The following is a 22296-nucleotide window of genomic DNA, read 5'->3' as shown; positions in this document are numbered from 1 at the left end:
TCGGTTACAACACCGAACTGCTGTCAAGACATGGGTGAGGACGACAAGCACGCAGATGAGCTTCCCTGAGATGGTTTCTGAGTGTATGCATCAATTATTCGGTTGTGCAAACCCAGTTTCATCAGCTGACCGAGTAGCTGGTCTCAGACGATCCCGCAGGTGAAGAAACCGGATGTGGAGGTCCTGGGCTGGCGTGATTACACATGGTCTGTGGTTGTGAGGCCGGTTGGATGTACTGCCAAATTATCTAAAACGACGTTGGATGGATTATCTTGGCAAAGGAGAAATTCTCACTAACACGGATGTAAACAAATTTGTGCACATAATTTGAGAGAAATAAGCTTTTTGTGTATATGGAAAATTCCTGGGATCTTTTATTTCAGCTCATGAAACATGGGACCAACACTTTACATGTTGCGTTTATATTTTTTTGTTCAGAGTAAATATATGTTTCTGTAAAAGATAAATACATTATCTGAAAATCAAATGAACTGAAGTATGAGCTCGTAAATGTGTGATTTTAATTACAAACTTAACACAAGACCAAATGGACTTGAGATGTAAAATTTGTGTTTTGCAAAACTTGTTTTCCTTCTTTGTCCACAATAACAAATGATTCCCACACCGCCGATTTGCATTTTTCTTTCACGTCCTTCATAAACAAATCCATTACTGCGACTTTTAAGAATGATCTAAAAGAAACCCCTTCGATATGGGTCAGGTGTCATGTGCTACTGGGGGAAGCCAATCCACGCAACAGGAATTATAAACAATGATTTTCAGTACCAAAGAGAGCCTCTTTAATAGTAATAAAAATCGAACCCAACCCGACCCGACAATCCTGAGTGTTGCGTGACAATTTTGCACCCGAAAACCTGGTCGGTACAGGTCGAGTTTCGGGTCCTCAGCTCCGGGTAGACCCGTGAAGACCTCTACCCTGCAGTACATACATGAGATCATATTAAAAGATGAACCTTGTGAACACCACAACTTTAACATTATTTATTTATTGTAAAAAAAGTGGTATCTGAAAACAGAAAAGTAGGATACTTCTTCTGAAGACCCATTTAGCATACAACTACAGAATACACATTCCTAAACTGAACTGTCAGCTAAATTGTGTATTTGACAAAACACTGCAATACTCTTGCAGGAGTAAAAAGTCATTTGATCATAACACGAAGTCTCATGACTGAATATGGCAATGGTTTGCTTTCATCATCTTTGCTTTATAAAAGCAGCAATTAATTCAGGCCCACAGATGCAGGTGACATAACACAACACATAAACACTAATGCTGTTCAAGTTATTTTCACTCATTGGAATTAGTTTAAACAGATTATGCTGCATCCATTAAAGGGAATCCATGTCATCATCTGTCCACACCTCCTAAGAAAAAAAAAGAAAAAAAAAGCAAACAGTTATAACTATGCCAATCCATGTATTCTCACTTTGTATACCAACCACAGTGTATCTTAAACTATAAACACACAAGAAAGCACTACCTTACCAGGGCCCCTGATTCCAATGAATACATTTGTTTTAATATAGTTTGTTGTTTATTAACTAACCGGTCAACCAAATAAATAGTTTAACTAAAAACAAACACCATACCCACTGATTTGGCATAGCCCATGAGTTTTCACTGGCTATTACTGTGCACAATGTTAGATAACAGTTGATCACACTTCTGATTAAGCACAAAGTTAATAATTACACCAATCCATAACATAGCAAGCTATACAATTAGAATGGCACTCACTCAGTCACATGGGCTTTGATTGGGATTTTCTATATTCTGTTTCTTATTTTGGTGCAATTGAAGTGTTTTTTTTTTTTTGTTTGTTTGTTTTTTCTCCCACCCAAGATATTGCACGACAGCCCACTCCACACAAAAAATTACAATGTTATGATTATCACTTACATACAGAAAGAACCTACACTGGATACCTTGTCACTGTGGAGCTTGTTACACACCCATAGTAAAAACACAAGGAAGGCCATGATCATAAAATAAATAATAATAATAATAATAATAACACAAAAATCAAACACCAACCTGTTCCATCTTGGATTTTTTGGTGACATGCTCATCATCTTCATACCCTTTCCTCCTCTTTCTGAAACATAAAAGCAGTGTTCAATAGCAAAGCAATGTATTGTTACCAAATTAACTAGTTGTTTTCCCCATTATGACGGGGCTATGTGTCTAGGCTGCTGAGTTTGGAACAGTTCTCAGCTCATGTACAATGTAATGCCTTGTCTACATCCAACTAGCAACGTCAAGGTAAACTTGTACAAGCTTCAGATTTCTTTCCCCATTACTAAATGTGTAGCCTTTCCTGAAACATTTAAACAGAACACTTTAGTAACCAGAAAATAGGAAGCAATGTAAAGTTACCTATATATTTATTTTTTTTTTCAGATTGGAGTGCACAATTATGTCAGTTCCAACTGCTCTGAGTTATGTGACCTCTTAACAAGAAGAAACAGAAAGAGGAAAGAAACATTGAAATTATTAACTATAAATATTTCATTGAGCTGCCAGAGGAACACCACTTCAAAAGACAAAAGACAAGTTTGTCAAAGGTGTCACCTGTACTAGTCCATATCTGCATATATTGTGTGTGCATATCACTGTGTTCTTTCCATACTAGAGGGATTCGGAGGTCCTACAAAGAGTTTGCCCCGATGTTATTCACTTGTTAAACTCTATGCCATGAAGGTTTTTGACAAGACAGGGATGAATGTGTATATTCACAACAGTGGAAACAGCAGGTTAAGGGTGAAGATACTACTATAAAACACTAATATTAAAAGCGCATTTTTTTTATACAGTAGATAAATCAAGAAAAGAAAGTTAATGTGTAACTCAGAAAATGAAATGAAGTTAGATTGTGTTCCATGGTCAGCACCAGAGAGTAGTCGAGACAAGCACATAGATAGGTAGATTTATTAATAACAATGGACTCTATATAATTTTCTACTTGGACTTGAATAGACATTTGAGGGCTAACATAAGCTTATGTCTGTATATAACAGTACATCTAATAAACAGCATTGATGAGTTATCACAAAAATCTTAGTTAAAACAAAAACAAAATCAATTTTATTCTTGCTTTTTTTCTTGTGCTTATTGCTGGATCAAATGCTTGTTTCTTCCTCAGCATTTGTAGCAGGTACTCCTTTAAAACAGAAAACTTTGGGGCATCCCTCAATGTGTCGCATCGGCACACATGTGAATTTGTGCCCAGTTTATGCTTATGGAGAAGTACTGCAAATTGTAAATAAGTTTGCAGCAGTGCGTAATAGACAGAACAGTTTTTTATTCTATTTTATATGCTGAGTTACTGGAATAATGCTAGAGTTTGTAAGTAATACAGTAAGACAGTAGCAGTGTTAAAATGGAGATGCTGATTTGGCAGCAAATACTGTCACACTTCATAACACACTATATAGCCATTTTCTTTATTACAGCATGACACTGAAAACGTGTTTCTTATAGATCATGATTTCACTGAGCTGCTTCTGAAAGGAAAGGACTTAAGGAGCTACTGTTTATTTAAATCTGCGATACTTCTTTTTTTTTCACTACACTGAACTGTTTTCTTTTGGATTATATCAATATGTTAAAATTTTCTAGTAGTAAAATGGTTAAACAGATATTGTAAAAGAACCATGTACAGTTGCAATGTAGTACACCAGGGGGTGTAGCATTCTGTGTACTGTGGCACTGGATAGCCAGTGTTAACAGTAATCTTAGCTTGTCATGTTGGCTGAAACTGAAGTCAGGTTAAAAGGATAATACTAGAATATTATTTTAAAACATACAAGCAATGTTTTACTCCTTTCTATGTTTTTAAATCACTCCTGGAAAACATGTTCTTTATGAAAATGTTGCATCAGTGAATAAACATTTTTAGAAGTTTAACAGGGAATTTGTTTTTTTGCATATGCAGTACAATTTTCCTATCTCAATGTACACCTGTTACAATTACTTTAAACTTTTTGGTCTATGTAACCTTTATGGTTCAGGGCAAAAATCAAGCAACACTGTCATATTCTACACAAGACTGTATTTCTGTAACTTTCGGCTGTAAAAGGTCATTGTTTTGGGAGGGGAAAGTGTGTTTACGTTTAAATGCTTCACAGTTACATCTGTATCACAAACAAGAGCTTTGTTTATAGCAGTACCGGATCCCAAATTTCACTTTCAGTTTTTACTGAGCTATGTTCCCAGCTCAGTGAAATAGACCTAAATGTCCCTGCATAATCTTTATCTGCCTAACAAATGAAGGACATCAGTGTTCACAGGAAGACACTTCTGCAATCCTAAGAAATACTGGTAGTTATACAATGTGAAGCTCAAGCAACGTTCTTCTTCTGCGACTAACACTGGATGAAATTGTACTGTGTAACATCACAGGAAATGCACAAGAGACTCAAACAGACATTTTCAAGATACCACTTCAAATCTAGACAAAGCATGTGGCAGCAGCCTCTCCTCCCACACTTATACTGAATCATGTACTAAGAGAACGATTTCAAAGCTCCCCTTAGGTTTTTCCTCTGTACAAGGGTTTTATTTCAGCCACCACCTTCTGTGTTTATCTGCTTTCTTTTGCAAACAAAAACTCACAAGCAAGTTTATGAAAAGTCCTTTTGCATGAGGGTAGCTTCATAGCTATTGGGAGTGAAAATGCCTATGGGGAACAAAGTCAGGGTGGGGAAAGGGGGTTGTACAATTTAGTTGCACTTAAATTATTAATAATAATAATAATAATAATAATAATAATAATAATAATAATAATTTAATAACATTCTACTAAACATGTTAGATGTCTTGTAATAGTGTAACATAAAATTATTTTTTATTTTTTTTGCAATATGAAACAAAACCCCCCCCCCCCCCAAACGACGAAGAGATTGGAATGTCAAAATGAACTCAGGACATATCAAATGAAACTGATAACTTCTAGTAGTAGTTTTTGAAGATTCTGATCAATGTGAATTAAAGATTGCTAAACAACAAGCTTGGTTTCTTCTCACCCATACTAAGCTGTATAAATAACCGTCAAAGTTGTTATAATAGTGGAAAACACTAGTGGAGGCTTTGAGTAAATTGTTAATGTTGAATGTGTCTTTTGCACAACAGTGTGTGTGTGTGTGTGTGTGTGTGTGTGTGTGTGTGTGTATATATACACACACACTATATATATATATACACACACACACATATATATACACACACACACACACACACATACACGTTCCGGGACAACCAAAAAAATCTGTCGGACTACGTGTTTTTTTTTTTTTTTGGCTGTTTGACCAACGGGCAATGTGATTTTTTACTCTATAACAAGATAGCGCTCTGTGCTTTAATCAAACAGCGGTTTCTCAATCGAGATTCTGCTCACATATCATCCCGGTAAAACACGTTTAGGACGATCAATGTTTTTCATTGGTAATGCTGGAGTGATGAGTGGAGTGATTACACACGTACACATTGCTTGGGACCAAATCCCGCGAGGATTGCCCCGTGTAACACCCCTCTCAACTCAAGCAATCCTATCCGCTCAGCGCACGGGTGTCACATGACTGTCTGCTCGAAGGGTAAATGGACAAGTATTTACTTTTATATTGAAGGCTATGATTTTTTAAACAAAGTTACAGACTGGATTTACAAGCTACAGTACTCTACTCACCAACACTCACATTCTGTTATCTTGTTGTTACCTTTATGAAATCGTTAACGTTATTTCCCAACCCAGGAAAAAAATCGAAAACGACAGTTATCATCACTGACTCAGATTTAGCACGTAGCATATTGACAGTTTGTTTATTTATTTATTTATTTATTTATTTATTTATTTATTTATCTTTAATGTGATTAGAATGTACCGGTAAGTTTACTTTACATGTTTGGTGCTTGCTTGTAACTTACAATACCGAGTATAGCAACACTATCGGGTCCAAACCGTCAGTTGAGTGTAGAGACACTATTTACATCCTCGCTATAATCCTTCATTATACGATTAAATACGGATTTAAAAAAATCAATAAATCTAACTGCTGCTGATGTTGGCTCCTATGCAACCGCCACAGCAAAGCTTTTTTTTTTTTTTTTTTTTTTAAAGAAGGAACCCAAGACTTCAATTAACATTTGCAACTGAAATGCAATTGAAATACAACTGAAACTTTGTTGATGCGCTTTTTTATGAGTGTAGGGGGAAATAACGTTAACAATTTAATAAAGGTAACAACAAGATAACAAAATGTGAATCTTGGTGAGCGCAGTACAGTAGCTTGTAATTCCAGTCTGTAACTTCATTTTAAAAATCTGTGTTCTTCAATGAATAGGATATAGCATGAATACTGGATGCAGCATGACACAAACTGGTACCGTACTTTTAATTAATTCTACTTTTATTCACAATCTCATTGTTATTGTTATTAATTGTAGGAGTGACAAATACTGTGATAGCACTATGTAACACAATTTTTGTTCCTGGGTAGTAAGTGTTATTTCTTAATTGCTTATGCCTCAAAAGTATAGAAAATGGCTATTATTCCCCACAAACTTTGCTTTTGTGACCAGGACAGTGATATTTCAAAATATCACTATTTCCAATGGGAAAACAGGCAAATGTGTGTCTTTTCGTTCACATAAAGTGCATTATTTTCAGTATAATCATACATCTCGAAAAACTACTCACTTCTAAATCTTTTGTAGTCATTTTTGTATTACTTTAGTATAAATACATGTTAATTTGGATTCATATGTTGTTTTTTTTCTGACTATGTGAACGAAAAGACACACATTTGCCCGTCTTCCCATTGGAAATAGTGATATTTTGAAATATCACTGTCCTGGTCACAAAAGCAAAGTTTGTGGGGAATAATAGCCATTTTCTATACTTTGAAGCATAAGCAATTAGGAAATAACACTTACTACCCAGGAACAAAAAAATAAATAAATAAATTGTTACACGGTGTAATAAAGAAAATCAAAGAATAAAACATTACTAATATTATTAATAAATTTAGCTAATGCCTTTATCCAAGGTGACTTCCTTAACTTACTCAAGCAGCTTATATTGTTCGTTTTGGATTGTCCTTTTACTATAACGAACAAAAGGCTTTGGACCCAAATGGCTGTTATAGTGATGGTGTTCTGTATTTAATAATTGACTTGTATGTTTAATATACAACACTTGCAGATTTTAATATATAATGTGTGCACATGTGTTATTTCATTTTTGTTATTTTTCACCTCACACAGTATTCAACATTTAACAGAGGGTATAAAGAAGTTTGGATCAGAATCCAATATCATCCCTTACAAAAAAGTTATATACTGCAAGTATACTTGTGCCAAAATTGTCTGGTTTTAGTACACTTTTGGTACCATTATACTATTCTATTTTGGCACAAGTATACTTGCAGAATACAACTTTGTATATTCTTTTTGTAAATAATGCAACATAGTTCTCAAATATTGGACACCTTACTTCTCTTTTGCATACCTGCATTGTCTCTTGCTAGATGTGCACCTCCAGATTCTGACAAATACTTTTAGAAAACCAGGAGCAACTTCTACTCTGGATCAAGAAGCTATAATGCTCTGCGGCTGCCCGCCTATGTGGATAACTATCGAAAAACTAGTAGAAACTAAGAAACACAAGTCTGGGAAAAACAAATGGAAGTCTGGAAAAAGTATGGAATTTTGATGTTGAAAAAGTGTATGAACCTGAAATACTGTACCTATATTGAGTACAGTGTACTTTGTACAAATCACAGTCCATAGGTCAATTATGGGCAACCTGACATTTTTTTGGACAACCGAATGTCTACAATGGACTGCCCGAAGGGCAAGTACCATTAGCACAAATTTGCAAGCCCTGACACACACACACACACACACATATATATATATACATATATACACACACACATACATACATACATATATATATATATATATATATATATATATATATATATATATATATATATATATATATATATATAAATAATCACACACATACACACAGGAAAACATTTACTTACAGATTTCTGATTGCTGCAAATTCACTGTGAACCCTCTCAAGCTTTTGTTTAAGCATGTTAACCTCATCCCCTCTTGGGGGCTCATACTTCTTTATCAGGTTCTTTATACCTATGTATAAACAAGAAACAAGTTCAATTCAAGAGTATTCCTAGCGCTTTGTACTGCATTCTTGAGCATTATAAACCACTACAGCAGGTCTCTAAGGGTTAAATGATTAGAGACTACAAATATATAACTTGCTTTTAAACAATTCTAAAAATAATCATCTTTAAATATGAATATGGTTATAAAATAAATATATAAATCCATCTCTTGCATTGTATTGTTTATGGTGAAACCATAAGAAGCTAAGTCAAGTGGACATTTGTGACTTCACCAAATTTTCCTATGAGCTTGTTTGCCACAGTTTATAGGTAACAAGCTGGGGTAAAGCTCATAGTAACACCTGGAATGGATAGGAACATGCATTTAGGACAAATTACAGCAACTGCACTCACTTGGCCACTATAACTGTACTATACAGGGTGTTTAAAAAGCCTTTAGTGATTGTATTTCTTTTGTCTTGGGCCAAGGGTTTTAAAACTTACTCTCAGAGCCCTCTAGTGCTGTTTCCACAACACAACACCCTACACACTAAATAAAAACACACACCACTGTACTTACATCTCATTGAATCAATCATCTTTGACAGGGTTTCCCTATCATCCTTCAATCCCATGCATTCTGTTAAATAACTGAAAAGGACATAAGATTATTCAAACATGATTAAAACTCAGCACTGTTCTTTAAATCAAAACATACATAATCTCACTGTCCATTATAGAATTTTGGTTTTATGAATCTGGTGGTTCATTGAGCCCTTTGATATTTCACTCTCTGACTTGCATATAAAAACAAATATTGACAAAACCGAGAATTACCCAAATCAGTGAATCATTTCTATATCCTTAATTACTGAATCCTGAAATTGTCTTCTGTAAAGACAGCATGGAATGCCTCTTACATGGGTAAGTATTTAATCAGTATTATTCTGAAGACCTGACTTGGTGTCAGTTTAACTCTTTGCAGGATTCCTGTTTGTACACTACAACAAAATGAAGCCTACCTTTCCATAGTAAGCCCTGCCCTAGATGCACCATTTAAAATAGCCGTCAGTGCTATTTGCGACGGTGGAAAAAGAAGACCAGCATCTGTCATGGCTGCTCGGTTTAGAAACTCATCCGCTGCTTTCCTCAAGACCTCTGGGTTCTCCAGCGCTGGGTACCTTGTCTGGAAAGAAATGTTGCAATCAGCACCTTCCCTGGTTAATCATGAATTGCATTTACACAGGCTTTCATCAATGGTTCTGAATTACCCCAAATACGAACGTCCCCTTGAGCCAGGAATAACCTACTGGACCCAACTTATCACATTCAAATCTGAAATCAAAATAATGCTGCGAAAGAGTGGTCTGCAATAAAACACAGACTAGTATCTGCTGCTAAGATTAAGCATTGGGAGATCTCCAAGTGTGTAAATCAAAAATATATTTTTTTTTTTACTTATTTATTTTTAATAGTTATCATAGATAAAGAAGATTCAAAACAGAGAGCTGCAGTACCTTCAAGTCAATAAGAAAGCCTTCAAATGGTCTGTAAGGATTATGGATAACGAGGTGGAAATTCAGTTGCTGAACAAGAAGCAATTCATACTCCAGGATCTGCTCCAGTGCTTTGTCTTGGCCTGCGGGACTTTCTCCGAGATTCCCAACAAACTGCGTGCTCGAGACATTGAACTCATCTACTTTACAGGCCAAAAAAGTGCAGGTCAGCCTGCAAATAGCATGTATTAAAAAACATTAGAAAGCACTTCTGCAGATTTATAGATTAATGCAAACATCAACAACCGAACAGCATGTACCTCAAGGACCTATAGGTTAATTCATGCAGCTTCCAGTTTAAGTGTTACTGAATAATCCAGCAGACAACACTTGCTGTGTTAGACGTTAATACATTCACTGTTAAATGCCTTGGTCTACCAGTAATCACCAAGGTAGTTTTGTTGAAAAATAGCCTGATTTTTAGATGATTCAAGCTGAAGTTAGGCAGACCTATAGTCTGAGTTTAAGACTGTGGCAGTGTAATATGCATCCTTCGTGCCACATCTGGAATACTGGCCAACTGAAGGTGTAGGAACTCAAAATTAAAAAACTATTTGGGAAGGAGGTTCTGAACTTCATCTGCCCAATAAATCAGGATGTCTCCAACACTATTAGTTCTACCTAGAGCTTCAAACACATTTACATATTTTTGAAAACCCTCCTCTGGAATCAGGTCCAAAAAGATGCATTCAATTAAAAAAAAATATCAGAATGTGAAGCAAAAGAAAAAATAAAAGCTACTCACATTATTGTCCTGGGATGGTATTCCATCACCGAGTTATTCAGGTAAAATCTCCGAAAGTACATACATGCTGTACCCTAATGACACAGAAAGACAGAAACAAAAGGTTGTTAAACTGTTTAGAATATCTATGTATATCTAGTCTTTTTGTGAATAGTGCGTTTCACATCTTTTTTAAAGAACACATTTGCAGGGTTTGCTTTTTAGTTTTCACTCCACTGCATATTTCTAGCTATAAAAAATGAATATCTTATCCTAACAGGAGTAACCCTTGCAATGACTAACATATTCCCATTATCTGGGAATTTTAAAGGGGTGAAGAGATGCTACAGGAGGCAATGGAGATTTGCAGAACTTGGAAAAGGAGCTGGGCTTTCAACACTGTCCAAAGCACTTAACCAGGTCATATAACAACGTATTGAAACTCAACTGCCCAGACTTACTAAGAAGATCATAAAAATGTAAGACAAAAAACTGTTGATGAACTATTACTATCTTTAGTATACTATTAAGTTTTGGTACCAATAGCTCTACTAAGTTCTACTGAGGTTGGTAGTTCATACATTGATATGATCCTTCCTCTAGGTATTATTGTCAGTTTTACAGGTACCTACCACAACAGATTTTGGCATTACTGGTTTAAAAATGGCACAAAAGTCCAGCAGTCTCTTTTCATAGTGCTTAAAGATGACCTTCTCCTCATGGGGCTCCAGAAACAAAGACTCATTCACTGCAGCCTGTAGAAAACACAACAGGACAACATGGCCTGTTTGTAAATAATTCAACGTGAATTGAACTGATTGCAGTCGGGTCCTGTGAGGAGTGCTGGGATTAAAAAAACCAAACAAAAATATACACAATTCTGAAACTATCAAAGCCTACACATAATCTTGCATTAATAATATGCTTACAACAAAAACAGAGGTAGCACGCTATGACTGCAGTGCTATTATTCCTGAAAAAATCCACTGACCCTGTCCTTTTTTACTTTGACATGGGTTTACAAAAGTGCTGCACCAGAGTCAGGGTCAATTCAATTTTTTCAATTCCAATTCCATTTCCAATCCCAGTTCCCTTTTCTACAATTCCAATTCCTATTCTGTTTTACGGCAGAGTCTTTACTGAGGTTCATGCCATAGGCTTTATCAGGTTACCTGACAAGTTGTATACAGTATTTGTTTGCTCAATAAAGCCTTTGTTGTAAAATGATTGGAATACAAATTTGAATTGATTAAAAGGGAATTGGGATTGGAATTGAAAAAATAGACTAGACCCCAACTGTAATATTTTGGATATTAAACATCATAAGAACTGTTCTGTGAATTAAACATGCATTGCATTTAAAAGGATATTTACAACGACTTTGTAAGACTTTAGAAAGATATTACAGAAGTGTTGCCGATTTCACTTACTAAATCATGGCCATCTTCGTTTACAACAGATGTAACTGGCTCATTCAGTCTGTCATCCTTGCTTTCTTTCTATCTCAGAAGTTGGTTAAATGTAATTATTTGTTTTCCTGAAGATTCTCTCGTAGCACAAAAGAGATCTGTTAAGGTGCTGTTACAATAAGTTACCCCTACAACTATGTACTGTTAATAGCAGTGTTATGGTTACCCCTATTCACTTAGTAATGCAACCAGCAGTACAGCGTCAGTGTAATATAAAGTCAAAACAAAGAATGGCTGATGAAAGACATACTGTAAGATTTTTACCTGCAAATCAACTATACCTATTAAAAGAAGGACTTTTAGGTTAAAATACTTTGAACCAGCAGGATTCGATACTATGATCTTACACCCTGAAAAATATAGCTTTGTTGATTGAGCTACATGGATTGCTTGACTTGCTGGTGAGATTTCAGTTTATCAGTGACGTTCTGGTGGTGTGTATATCTCTTTATACTGCATTTGTAATTGATAGTGACAAAACAAAGTGTACAGTGTAAGCAGATTAATGTTTTGAGAATCTTCAAAGTGTTGTGAAATTCCTAAGTATTATATTATTTGTTCTGAGGTTGTGCGATAACATTTCTTAACATGGGATTAGCAACGAGATTACAGAAGATAAGGAAGGGTATATCTGTCTCAGTAAGACAACAAATCTTCAATCTGTCATTGGAATGTGATGCATTTTGACTCCTGGAAGAATGACAATCTAATCTAACCAAACTGCCATTGACCTACGCAGTCCAGGAGTTATACACTTGGAACACCCATTTCCAAAATCCAGAAAAGTATAATGTAATGACAGTATGAGGACATCAGCAACCTGGTTCTGCAGAGCACCATCCACACTAAGCTGACCAATTTGAAATCAGGAGAAAAATAAATGTATTAAGTAGGTTTAACCAAGCATGAAAAACAGCGAACCTGCTCATCTGGAAACTACAGCAAGTAAATTGGGGGATAGTTACAGTAAACTAATAAATTTGGCTTCAAATAGGGGTTTAAAAAAATGAACCACTGTTAGCCAGAAAAGTTTTAAAAAGCTCCCTACTCCATCCTTTTTCTATTAGCACTACATGATTGCATACATTTCACTGTACAGCCTTTAAACTGAATAGAACACAGCTTGTACCACATTAATGTATTTCTTGCATTTTCCAAAATATAAAATAAAAACCTTTTTTCATAACACACAATCACCACAAAGCAACCACAGGTGCAGAATGGTGCTTATTTTAAAAGACTGCTAGACTGCCTGTACAGTGGCCATCAGGTTTAACCTTAAAATACAGATTTAGTGAAAAAATAAATACCAACAGAGTAAACTGGACCTCTATTTCTTTTGACAGTCATGAATAACATTCACTGCTGTTAGCTGAAAAGGATCTGGCTACTGGAAAGCAATGAATACCCTTAGCTCAGTTTTACCTACAGTGTCTACTAACGTTGTATATTGCAGCACAGCTTAGTGCTCAAAATCCACTGCGGTTTCAACACTGGGAAGAACAGTTTACTTGGCTTCAAGCAGCAGCTAGCCGATACCCACAGCACTGTGTGGTATATTAACTCATATTGCTACATTCTGTGCTCCCTCCCCCTACTCCAGTTTTACTGCCTAAAACCAACTTCAGACATATTATTGTGTGATAATACATTCTAACACATACATTATTATTATTATTATTATTATTACCATCATAAAAGTAGAATACCTTTCCACTTCCTAAGACTTTTGCGCGAAACTTCTGATTAGCTTGAAACCTCAGTGTTTCAAGGTCGTCTTCTCTGGGGAAAGTCCAGAATTTCTTTTGTGAGCTGTTGTGATACATCTCCCCGCAATCTTGAAAAGAAAAATAAATGAACAGCGTATCACACTACTGCGTCATTCCCTTGTGCAACCAAGAGTGTTGTCAGAGGTCTTCTAAAAGAAGGCAACCAGTTTTACTTTCACATCAATTCAGGTCCACAATGTATCAATTCTACATAGGGCTAAAACCACTTTCTTTTCAAGTGCCGGTACTTTAAAGCTATGAGAAAATTGTACAGACTGAGTTCTATTACAAATATTTTAAATCTACCTCAACTTGACTGTTTTATATTTAGCTGGCAATGTAACATGAACCTGTCCACTCTGTATTTCCTTTAAGTTAGTTTATTTATTTACCATACAAGCACAAAACCCAGTGCTGAAGTCCTCTCTGGTTCTCAGAAACACTATAAAAGGGCTGGCCCTGGTCCCGAGTTCTCAATTACTTAACTGACCCAATTATTTTCTTAATTGGTCAAAACTAACAGCTGCCCAGGTCTCAGCCACTGATGGTTTGAAGATACCGACTCAGGGTAGCCGAAATTTAAAACTATGCAAAGTAAATAAAACGTATGCATATAGATCACAAATTAATCTCCTGTGTGGTTATCTCCCAAGTGAAGGCGGACGTACATCCATTACACCAAGAGAAACATCTGTCCATGATGAAACTTATTTAGCATAAACATATTTTCGTTTTACTTATCTAGTGAGGCATCTATTCGAAGTTTTAGCCTAGTGCAACAGTGATGAAACTCTGTTCGGATTTTCTTTAGCACAAAACATCTGGGTGTATGTCAAACAGTCAGAAGCGAAGACTCTTCCTAACGTTACAGCAGTGCCGGGAGAGGGACAGCACTGACATGCGTGTTTGCTCATCAATGCATTTGCCATGTAGCGCCTGTTAGCGCGATGAAGTCAGGGGACGTTATTCAGTTTCAGATTGCAATGTAACAGCACAACAAACTAGTATATATTACCGTTCCTAAGCCAAACATTTTACCTTTTCAAAATCCACTGCAAAACAAAACTCCACAGTAAGCGACGTTCACTTCTAAGGACCCTAGGCTGCCCACACTAACTGAGACGATTTCACATTCTAAAACAGTGTAAAACTCTTCAGGCAATATCGGAAGACAGTTAGAGGTCCTTTCAAATGTATTCTCAAACAAAACTATATTGATCCACGACTGAATACTAAGCGAGATTCGCATATTTTGTGGACTTTTGTGTCTCACAGATACGGGAGGACACATTTATTAACATAAACAAAGTAAATTATAAAAAGGCTTGCTATGTTATTTTAATTTTCTCTTAACTATATTGTTATGGTAACTTACTCTAATTTTGTTAAGCGCAAATATATGTCTAAATGTAATTAATCAAATTGCATACATAGTGATTTAAAAGAAGAATGAATGTGGTACTTAATTGGTTAATTCTAATCCTTAGTTGATTAATCCCTATACAAAATGGGCTGTGCATCCTTCGTAGGCATTAGCCCAGATGTTTATCCAGACCAGGGCCCGGTGCTGTTATGTATGAACTTGTTATAATATATATATATATATTATATATATATATAGATATATATATTATATATATACATATATATATATATATTCCTAAGGACTTTAATTTTTATTTTATATTTTTTTTTTTTTATGAACAAAATATACTGAGTCATAGTGTCAGTATCACATGCCTTCGGGTAGTGGGGTCACCAGTCTCTTTGACTGCAGGGGATTAAATTAAAAAAAAAAAAAAAAAAACAAAAAAAAAAAACATTTACCTCGATTTTTTAGTGTATGCACTTTGTGCCCACAGTGCCAGCACAGATGCATCTCAGTAGTGCAAGCACTAATACAACAAAATAAATACAGAAATACACATTACCATCAAGCAAGTATTGGGAACTTTGACAGATAAATGGAAATGGAAAATAATTGAGTTAGGAATTGTTGGTCTTTCACCTCACTCTGTCCCCCTATCGCCCTCTATTACATTTGAACAATTATTTAATAAGCAAGCTGTCTAAAATGTGCAATGGAACCCGCAAAATGTTAGCAATCTTCTAAGAATGCAGAATGCCAGAGGATGTATTCCTTTTACCCTGAAAAAACTATATTCTGCATGGTGACAGCAAACAGTGGCACCACATTCAAACCTGAATTCTTCTGCCCTAACACTTACTGGAGAGCAGTGTAATATGTATACTCAAAATAAAATCAGTTTGGACATGCAGACTGTCAAGTATTTGCCCATTACATATTATACGTAAACACACACTGAAAACAAGACATAATCACCATCTGAATAAGATGCATAATATTATAAAAACAATGGAGGCTTCCTAGACAGGACAATGGGAGATATCACAGAGGGGCTTAATCAGCATGGTCACTTTAGACAGCAGAGGTTCTTTGCAAACAGGTTTGCCCTGAGAAGTCCTAATGCTCTGAAAACACTATAGTGGAAGATATAGAAAACCCCAGTGAAGAAGCAGAGACAATAACTCTCTTCAGAAAACCTATTCAAACCTCTGGATAAGCAAGGCTGAAAAGCATGTTATAGTTACGCTCAACCTCCTTCAAAGTTTACTGCAGTAAACTATAGTAAAAACATTGCAAAGTGAAGTAAAGAACTGTGAAAGAATGTTAAACAACAACAATAAATAATGGTAACAGGATAGTACAGTATGGCTAACATTACCACAGTGTACTTTTATAAGGGCAAACATTCAAAGTGCATCACAGCCAGCACTGGCTTTTTTATTAAATGAATGTAAAGCTATGTGAAACAGTGTCAGCGACCCATGGTATTCAGGCCAGGTACACTGAAAGCGACATCTCTTTGCAGCCTGTGCAGTGCTTGGCAGTCCCACCCTGCCCATGCCAATCACAATTTCGAGGCAGCACCGAGTGCCCTGAAAGGTGAAGCCGAGCACCAAAACTAAACAAGTCAAAATGCTGTGATGCATGCTTGTGTTTGTCTAAAATACTTTTACTCACTGTTTACTTTTTACTGTTTTTAAATTGCAAGAGTTATTTAACAGCTCCTGTGTTATTAATTAGATACCATTGTATTTCTGTAATAGCAAGCTTTTTAGGAGGAACATATTCCATTGCAATTTGTAGAAAGTAGCAACTTCTTTTATGCTTTTTTATTGATTTATACAAATAACGAATTAATATTATAATTGTCATTATCATATTAGTATCATTATTATTATTATAAAGTAATAACTGTGCTTAACTGTGGGGAGAATACCAGTCTTCTAGCAGTTCACGAACATCACAATAAATTAACATTTGCGTTTGTAATTAGTGCCTCTGCGTTCTTGTCTAAATGTGTCCTGTTGGAATGTTTGTTTGTTGGGGGAGAGCTTTGTTGTCAGTGTACTCTACCTATAGAGATATGATCTTTCATGTTAATGATGGTGGGGGCTCACATGTAATTATTAGTATGTAGCCTTTCTACCTTACCCTATACTTCTTTGATTGCAAGTTTGACAGGCAGATGTAATGCTATTTGTATCAGCTTTTATCTCTGGCTGAGCTGAAGGAGCTGAGGTATGTTATTATAGATTGTATTATTTGCCAGTAACACTCATGCCCCACCTCTGCTGTAAATTAATATCAATAGTATGTACAGATGAGTACAGATTTAAAAAATGGCATTGAGGCCTTTGTATGAAAATTAGATAAGTGGTTTATAAGACTTAGACATCAATAGGTAAACCAATTAAGTGTTTGTATCATAAAATGACGATTTACTGTATATGAAATAACTTCTTGTGCACTCATGATACACATAACTTGTAAATGTGTCAAACAGTCTTGTGGATGTACAGAAAGAGAGAGACGCATCCATGGATCCACACAATCTGATACTAAAATGTTATTACCAAGTTCCCTCACAATTTATTAAGTGGTTTTATATAAAAAAATGTAAATGTGATGTACAGATGGACAAATGTACAGAGAGACAGACACTGTGTATAATATCCTCAATAATTAAAGCCAAGTAATGTTCATCCCTTTACAATTGAAAAGGCTGTTTTCCAGATATAAAGAATAATGTGGAGACTGGCATGTATCTGTACGGATGTGCAGATTTGTATCTACGACGGCCTCCACTATATCTGTGTTGCCGCGGGTTTCATTATCTGTGGGAGACACTCGAAAGAGGCACAATCTGCAATGAAACACTTGTGAATGGATTGAAAATAATAACTGTCCCAGGTGTGATCTTTACATCATGAACACATGATGTTTCTTCATTATTTTCAGATACAAAAACGTTTCTGTTGTTTTGTTTGTTCCAGCATTTGAAAAATATCCTGTATATAAATGCGTGAAAAAATTGCTTACCATGTCAGGGTAATAATATGCTCACTAAACTTTGCACATGAATAATGGGGTATATTTACACAGTCTGGGGGGATATGCAAATAGAAAATTGGAGCAGATTTCTCAAGTGTACTGGTGATGTGCCCCAGGTGACAGGCAATTGCTCACAACATCAGAGTCCATTTTACAAACAACCAACCCCCCTACATTACGCTTGTCACTCACACCTTAAGAGACCTGCAGTACAATCTAGTCGACAGCTCCAATAACAGCACAAACCATACGAAAAGTGATTTGATTTAGCAGCCCTGGACCACAAATGTTGCCAATAACTAGGTGTGCTGTATACCTGGAGGTAAATGACTTGGGTAATGTGAGGAAAAAGCTGTTGCAGTGTATTTATCCTCACACAATAAACACACCATTGTTAAGACATGCACCTAAATGAGGCGTTCCTACAATGCTCCCTCCATAGGGAATACAGCCTACCCTCCACATCCATGGCTAGTCAGCATTTGCCGATTTCCCAATTTGCATAAACATGAGAAATGTATGAATAATAAATGGACCTTCCTTGCATTCAGCTGGGGTCATTAATTTGCATATCACCATGGCACTATAGTTTTATTTTCTGTGTGCCGTGCCTTATCATCGGCTCTTTCAGCCAACACAAGCCAGATTCAAAGAAAACAGAAAATCCAGGTTAGTATTTATTTCTCTATTTTTCTGCACAACAAATTTTTTCTTCTGAAATTTAAAGTTTTTTTTTTCTTTAAACAGAGGAGGGAGTATCATACAGGAATGGTATTGATTATAATGATTCCCTTCATTGCATAAGTGCCACCATGTTATTTGATCTACATAATCATTAATTTAAATGAATTATTGATGGGTTCTTTCTTTCTTTTCTTTCCTTGGGTGTTCATATAAGGGGTTTTGAAGGGGTTACATGTTCTGTCATTGCTCTCCACTCCTCTTTTTAGATTTTTCATCTGAATGAACCTTTCCGACTCGCAACCTCTTTGCTCTGCAAAACAGAAGCTGTACAATACAGCTGAATAACAGCAACAGCTTCCATCCCAATACGATTCAAGAGGCACTCATGCAGACCCATTATAAAATAAGATTGTGTGAGCTCATTCTTTGGTTTACAGGCTCCCATAACAAGGTAAGATCTACTGACATGAAAAAGCCACTGTCAATGGTAGAGTGAAAGAGGAAAGCTTAGATTGTGTGTTTATGCAAGAGAACATGTTCCCATTATTACAAACTTGTAATCCACTTAGTCTTTTGTTACTATAGCTAATCTTACACTTCAGGCTTTTGTGGTTTATAAACGGCTATGGAAGTTTTGTGAAATGGAGTATTGGTGCTTTATATTTTATAAAAGTTCAGCAGTTTGTCGACTTGCATCAAATGTCTCTTCATTTCCTGCATTGTTTTCCATCACTTAACATCAGAAATATAATTGGAACAGAGCAGAACGTGTGCTAACTTTAAGAAACTAGAACCAACCAAGCAATATAATTCAAGGAGGGCTATTTTAAACAGTGGCAGATCTTAATGCCGGCACCCTCAAATGTGTAAACCTGTTTTTTCACGGCTCTCATGTCACAGAATTTGTATTGTGTACAGTATTGCTAGTAAGTGGATATGTGACTCACTTCTGGAGGGAAACACCACTAGGACTGATATAGTTAAAGGACAGCTTTGTATTACTCCACACCTCTTTAGACAATTCAAATACACCCCGATGTCTCTTTATAACCCTAGCATATGTGCATACACCTTGTAAATAGGTTTTTGTTTGTTTTGTCGTATCTGTCAGCGGGCTGAGGGATATGCTGTGAACCAATCCTCCATAGCTTTGCTGTAGGTCTCCATAGACTGTGCCTCATTTGAATGGCATTTTGTATGTTATGTATAGTGTGTTCTGAGTCTGCACAAGACAGAACAACACACTGTTTCATAGTGTGTGATGGGGCAGCTTGTTGAGCTCTTCTAGTAGGGGCTGGAGTTCAGTTCTGAGATCTGTAATAATTTGGTTAGTGTGCTGAAGACATGGATCCTCTTACATCATTATTATTATTGTGGTGAGGTTACAGGTAATAGGACCCTTTCAACAGCACCCTCAAACTAATGGCAGGGCTGACAAGTTTGATGAGCACAACACACACTGAAGCTGAGTCTTTTGCAGTCTGTTTTATATATATATATATATATATATATATATATATATATATATATATATATATATATATATATATATATATAGGTAGATAGGTCATAGACCGATTTACAAGAATGGCAGGCTGACTGTTGGTTAGCTGAGACAATAAATATTAAAAATGATTGAGAGCGAGCGGGTGAATGCTCAGTAAACAGCCAGCCAGTTGATTAAGAGTGTTGCCAACACATCCTGACAGTATGCATGTGGTGGGAGATGGAGCACTTCAAAGACAGATACAATCACATTGGCAACATAAACACAGATCATATTAGTGCCTCCCTGATCAGGTTACTCTGATTTGCCTCAGTTTTCCTCGCAGTCAGTAAAGTGGCTCTTTGAAATGACAGCGCCCGCATTGCGAGGGAGACGACTTTCTGCAGGGCTGCAATGTATGTCTTCTGATGGGTAATAAACTGCTATTTGAAAATCTTAAGGCGTTACATGGGGGTCTCATCGCAGACTATCAAAGAGTCAAGCAGTACAACTTAGAAACATTTGCAACTAAAAATTATAAAAAAAGGAGGTCCTCAGTGCCTTCTCCTCTTTTCCTCCCCTTTGACTGGCTATATTGGACAGAACCTTGTAAATCATGTTTAGAGGGGTTGCAGCAATAGAGCAGTCTGTTATCGTTTCATAAAGGGAACACAGTGACAGTCAGTGAAAAGAAAGTGGTGCTAACTTTACTTTTTTAGACATGCAAACTGTTGACAGTTTTGTTATATTCCAATAAAGGTATAATTCTTCATAATGCATTAGCTGCAGCGCTACAAAGCAATTGATATTAATTATTGTCCCTTATTCCAGATGCATATTGGCTGATGGGATGATAAATTGGGTGCTGGTCATCTACTTTTGGAAGACATTACGTGACAGAGTAATGCATTTGTTTCAATATCCCTAGATTAGGCAAAAAAGTAATAAAAGGTAATCATCTAGTGTTGTATTCTCAAAGCACAGATGACAGGACACAGTTCTTCATAACTCTTTAAAGGGGAGTTTTTTATTATTATTATTTTTTATGTAATAAACACATTACTTACTGTTAGCCACTTGTGCTCTCTGTTTGGATGTTGTAGTTCTATTTTAAAATCTAATTTTGTTTGGAATGGGTGGATATTGATATGTTGAGTTTATAACAGTGATAGCCAGGGTTTCCCTGCCAGGGTGTGTGTGCAAGAGACAGAACTTACATATGAGCTTTGTACAGACCAAGCCATTGAAATGGCAGGCTGTGCTCATCAAAGCTGGCTCACCTCTGCACAAACCCTATTAGCCTGAAGCCATACCACCTCGTATTCAGAATAGCTTTGGTGGTAAGCACAGTATATGGGATGAGAGACCGCTATGAAATATCTGATTCTGTATGGAGGTTGGCGATAGCGGTTGAGACGTAACACATCTATTTCACCAGCATAGCAGTTGGGGTCACTGTGCTATAGTAGGTGTGGTCCTTTGAATGCAATGTTAAAGTTTATTTTATGCATTACATCTTTCAGACCAAAGAAATCCCAGAGTTATTGATTATTTTAAATCCTATCCAATGGGCAGTGTTGTGTGATACATTGCCGTTACAGATTCTGTCTCCTGTCGGTGAGATGAGGTTTAAAGCAATATAATCACAAATGCAGTAGAGGCTGTCTCTTTTGCATCGTGGTTAGGACGCTCGCTTGTGATGTGCTACTGGTTTGCACCCAGTCTTTGCTCTTTTATACCACGTATACACCAGCATAACTATAAAAATATTATTAAATGCACCCTATTATAGGGCTGGTGCATTCAATTAAAATCAGCAACGTGGCATTCTCTGCCTTCTGAAAATTGCCATTGTTGTGCAGTTCAGTGAAATTCACTTTATAATAATTATTATTTATTTGTGTTCATATTGAAAAGCTTAATTCAAACTGTTTATTAAATATAACCTCAAAAACAATTCAATTAACTAGACCTATTATTATTATTATTATTATTATTATTATTATTATTATTATTATTATTATTTATTTA

General features: G+C 36.1%; 1 protein-coding gene across 2 annotated transcripts; it reads right to left on the bottom strand.

Annotated features, from left to right (window-relative positions):
- Window positions 1–601: 601 nt before the first annotated feature.
- LOC121306205 (cyclin-H-like) lies at window positions 602–14781 on the bottom strand. Of its 2 annotated transcripts, XM_041237964.1 has the most exons (10): window positions 14714–14781; window positions 13616–13743; window positions 11070–11192; window positions 10459–10532; window positions 9675–9885; window positions 9180–9343; window positions 8738–8808; window positions 8074–8182; window positions 2060–2120; window positions 602–1389 (listed from the first exon to the last, which is right to left on the bottom strand). In XM_041237964.1, the coding sequence occupies exons 2-10, from the start codon at window positions 13730–13732 to the stop codon at window positions 1354–1356; spliced, it is 966 nt and encodes a 321-aa protein (XP_041093898.1). In that variant the 5' UTR covers window positions 13733–13743; window positions 14714–14781; the 3' UTR covers window positions 602–1353. The 2 variants fall into 2 exon arrangements, with proteins under 2 accessions (XP_041093898.1, XP_041093901.1); XM_041237967.1 differs by lacking the exon at window positions 14714–14781 and having other exon boundaries at window positions 13597–13684.
- Between the last annotated feature and the right edge of the window lie 7515 nt (window positions 14782–22296).

The sequence above is a fragment of the Polyodon spathula genome, chromosome 2, assembly GCF_017654505.1.
Source record: "Polyodon spathula isolate WHYD16114869_AA chromosome 2, ASM1765450v1, whole genome shotgun sequence".
NCBI lineage: Eukaryota > Metazoa > Chordata > Actinopteri > Acipenseriformes > Polyodontidae > Polyodon > Polyodon spathula.
The sequence above is the reverse complement of the archived record's forward strand: the minus strand, read 5'-3'. Positions and strand labels throughout refer to the sequence as shown.

What these genes read in the sequence shown, in the direction of transcription:
- LOC121306205 (XM_041237964.1), bottom strand. Translation starts at nt 13,732, where the DNA reads ATGTATCACAACAGCTCACAAAAGAAATTCTGGACTTTCCCCAGAGAA. An exon ending in TAATGCCAAAATCTGTTGTG is followed by an intron (nt 10,533 to 11,069) that starts GTAGGTACCTGT and finishes CTGTGTCATTAG; the next exon opens with GGTACAGCATGTATGTACTT. An exon ending in TACCATCCCAGGACAATAAT is followed by an intron (nt 9,886 to 10,458) that starts GTGAGTAGCTTT and finishes TGCTATTTGCAG; the next exon opens with GCTGACCTGCACTTTTTTGG.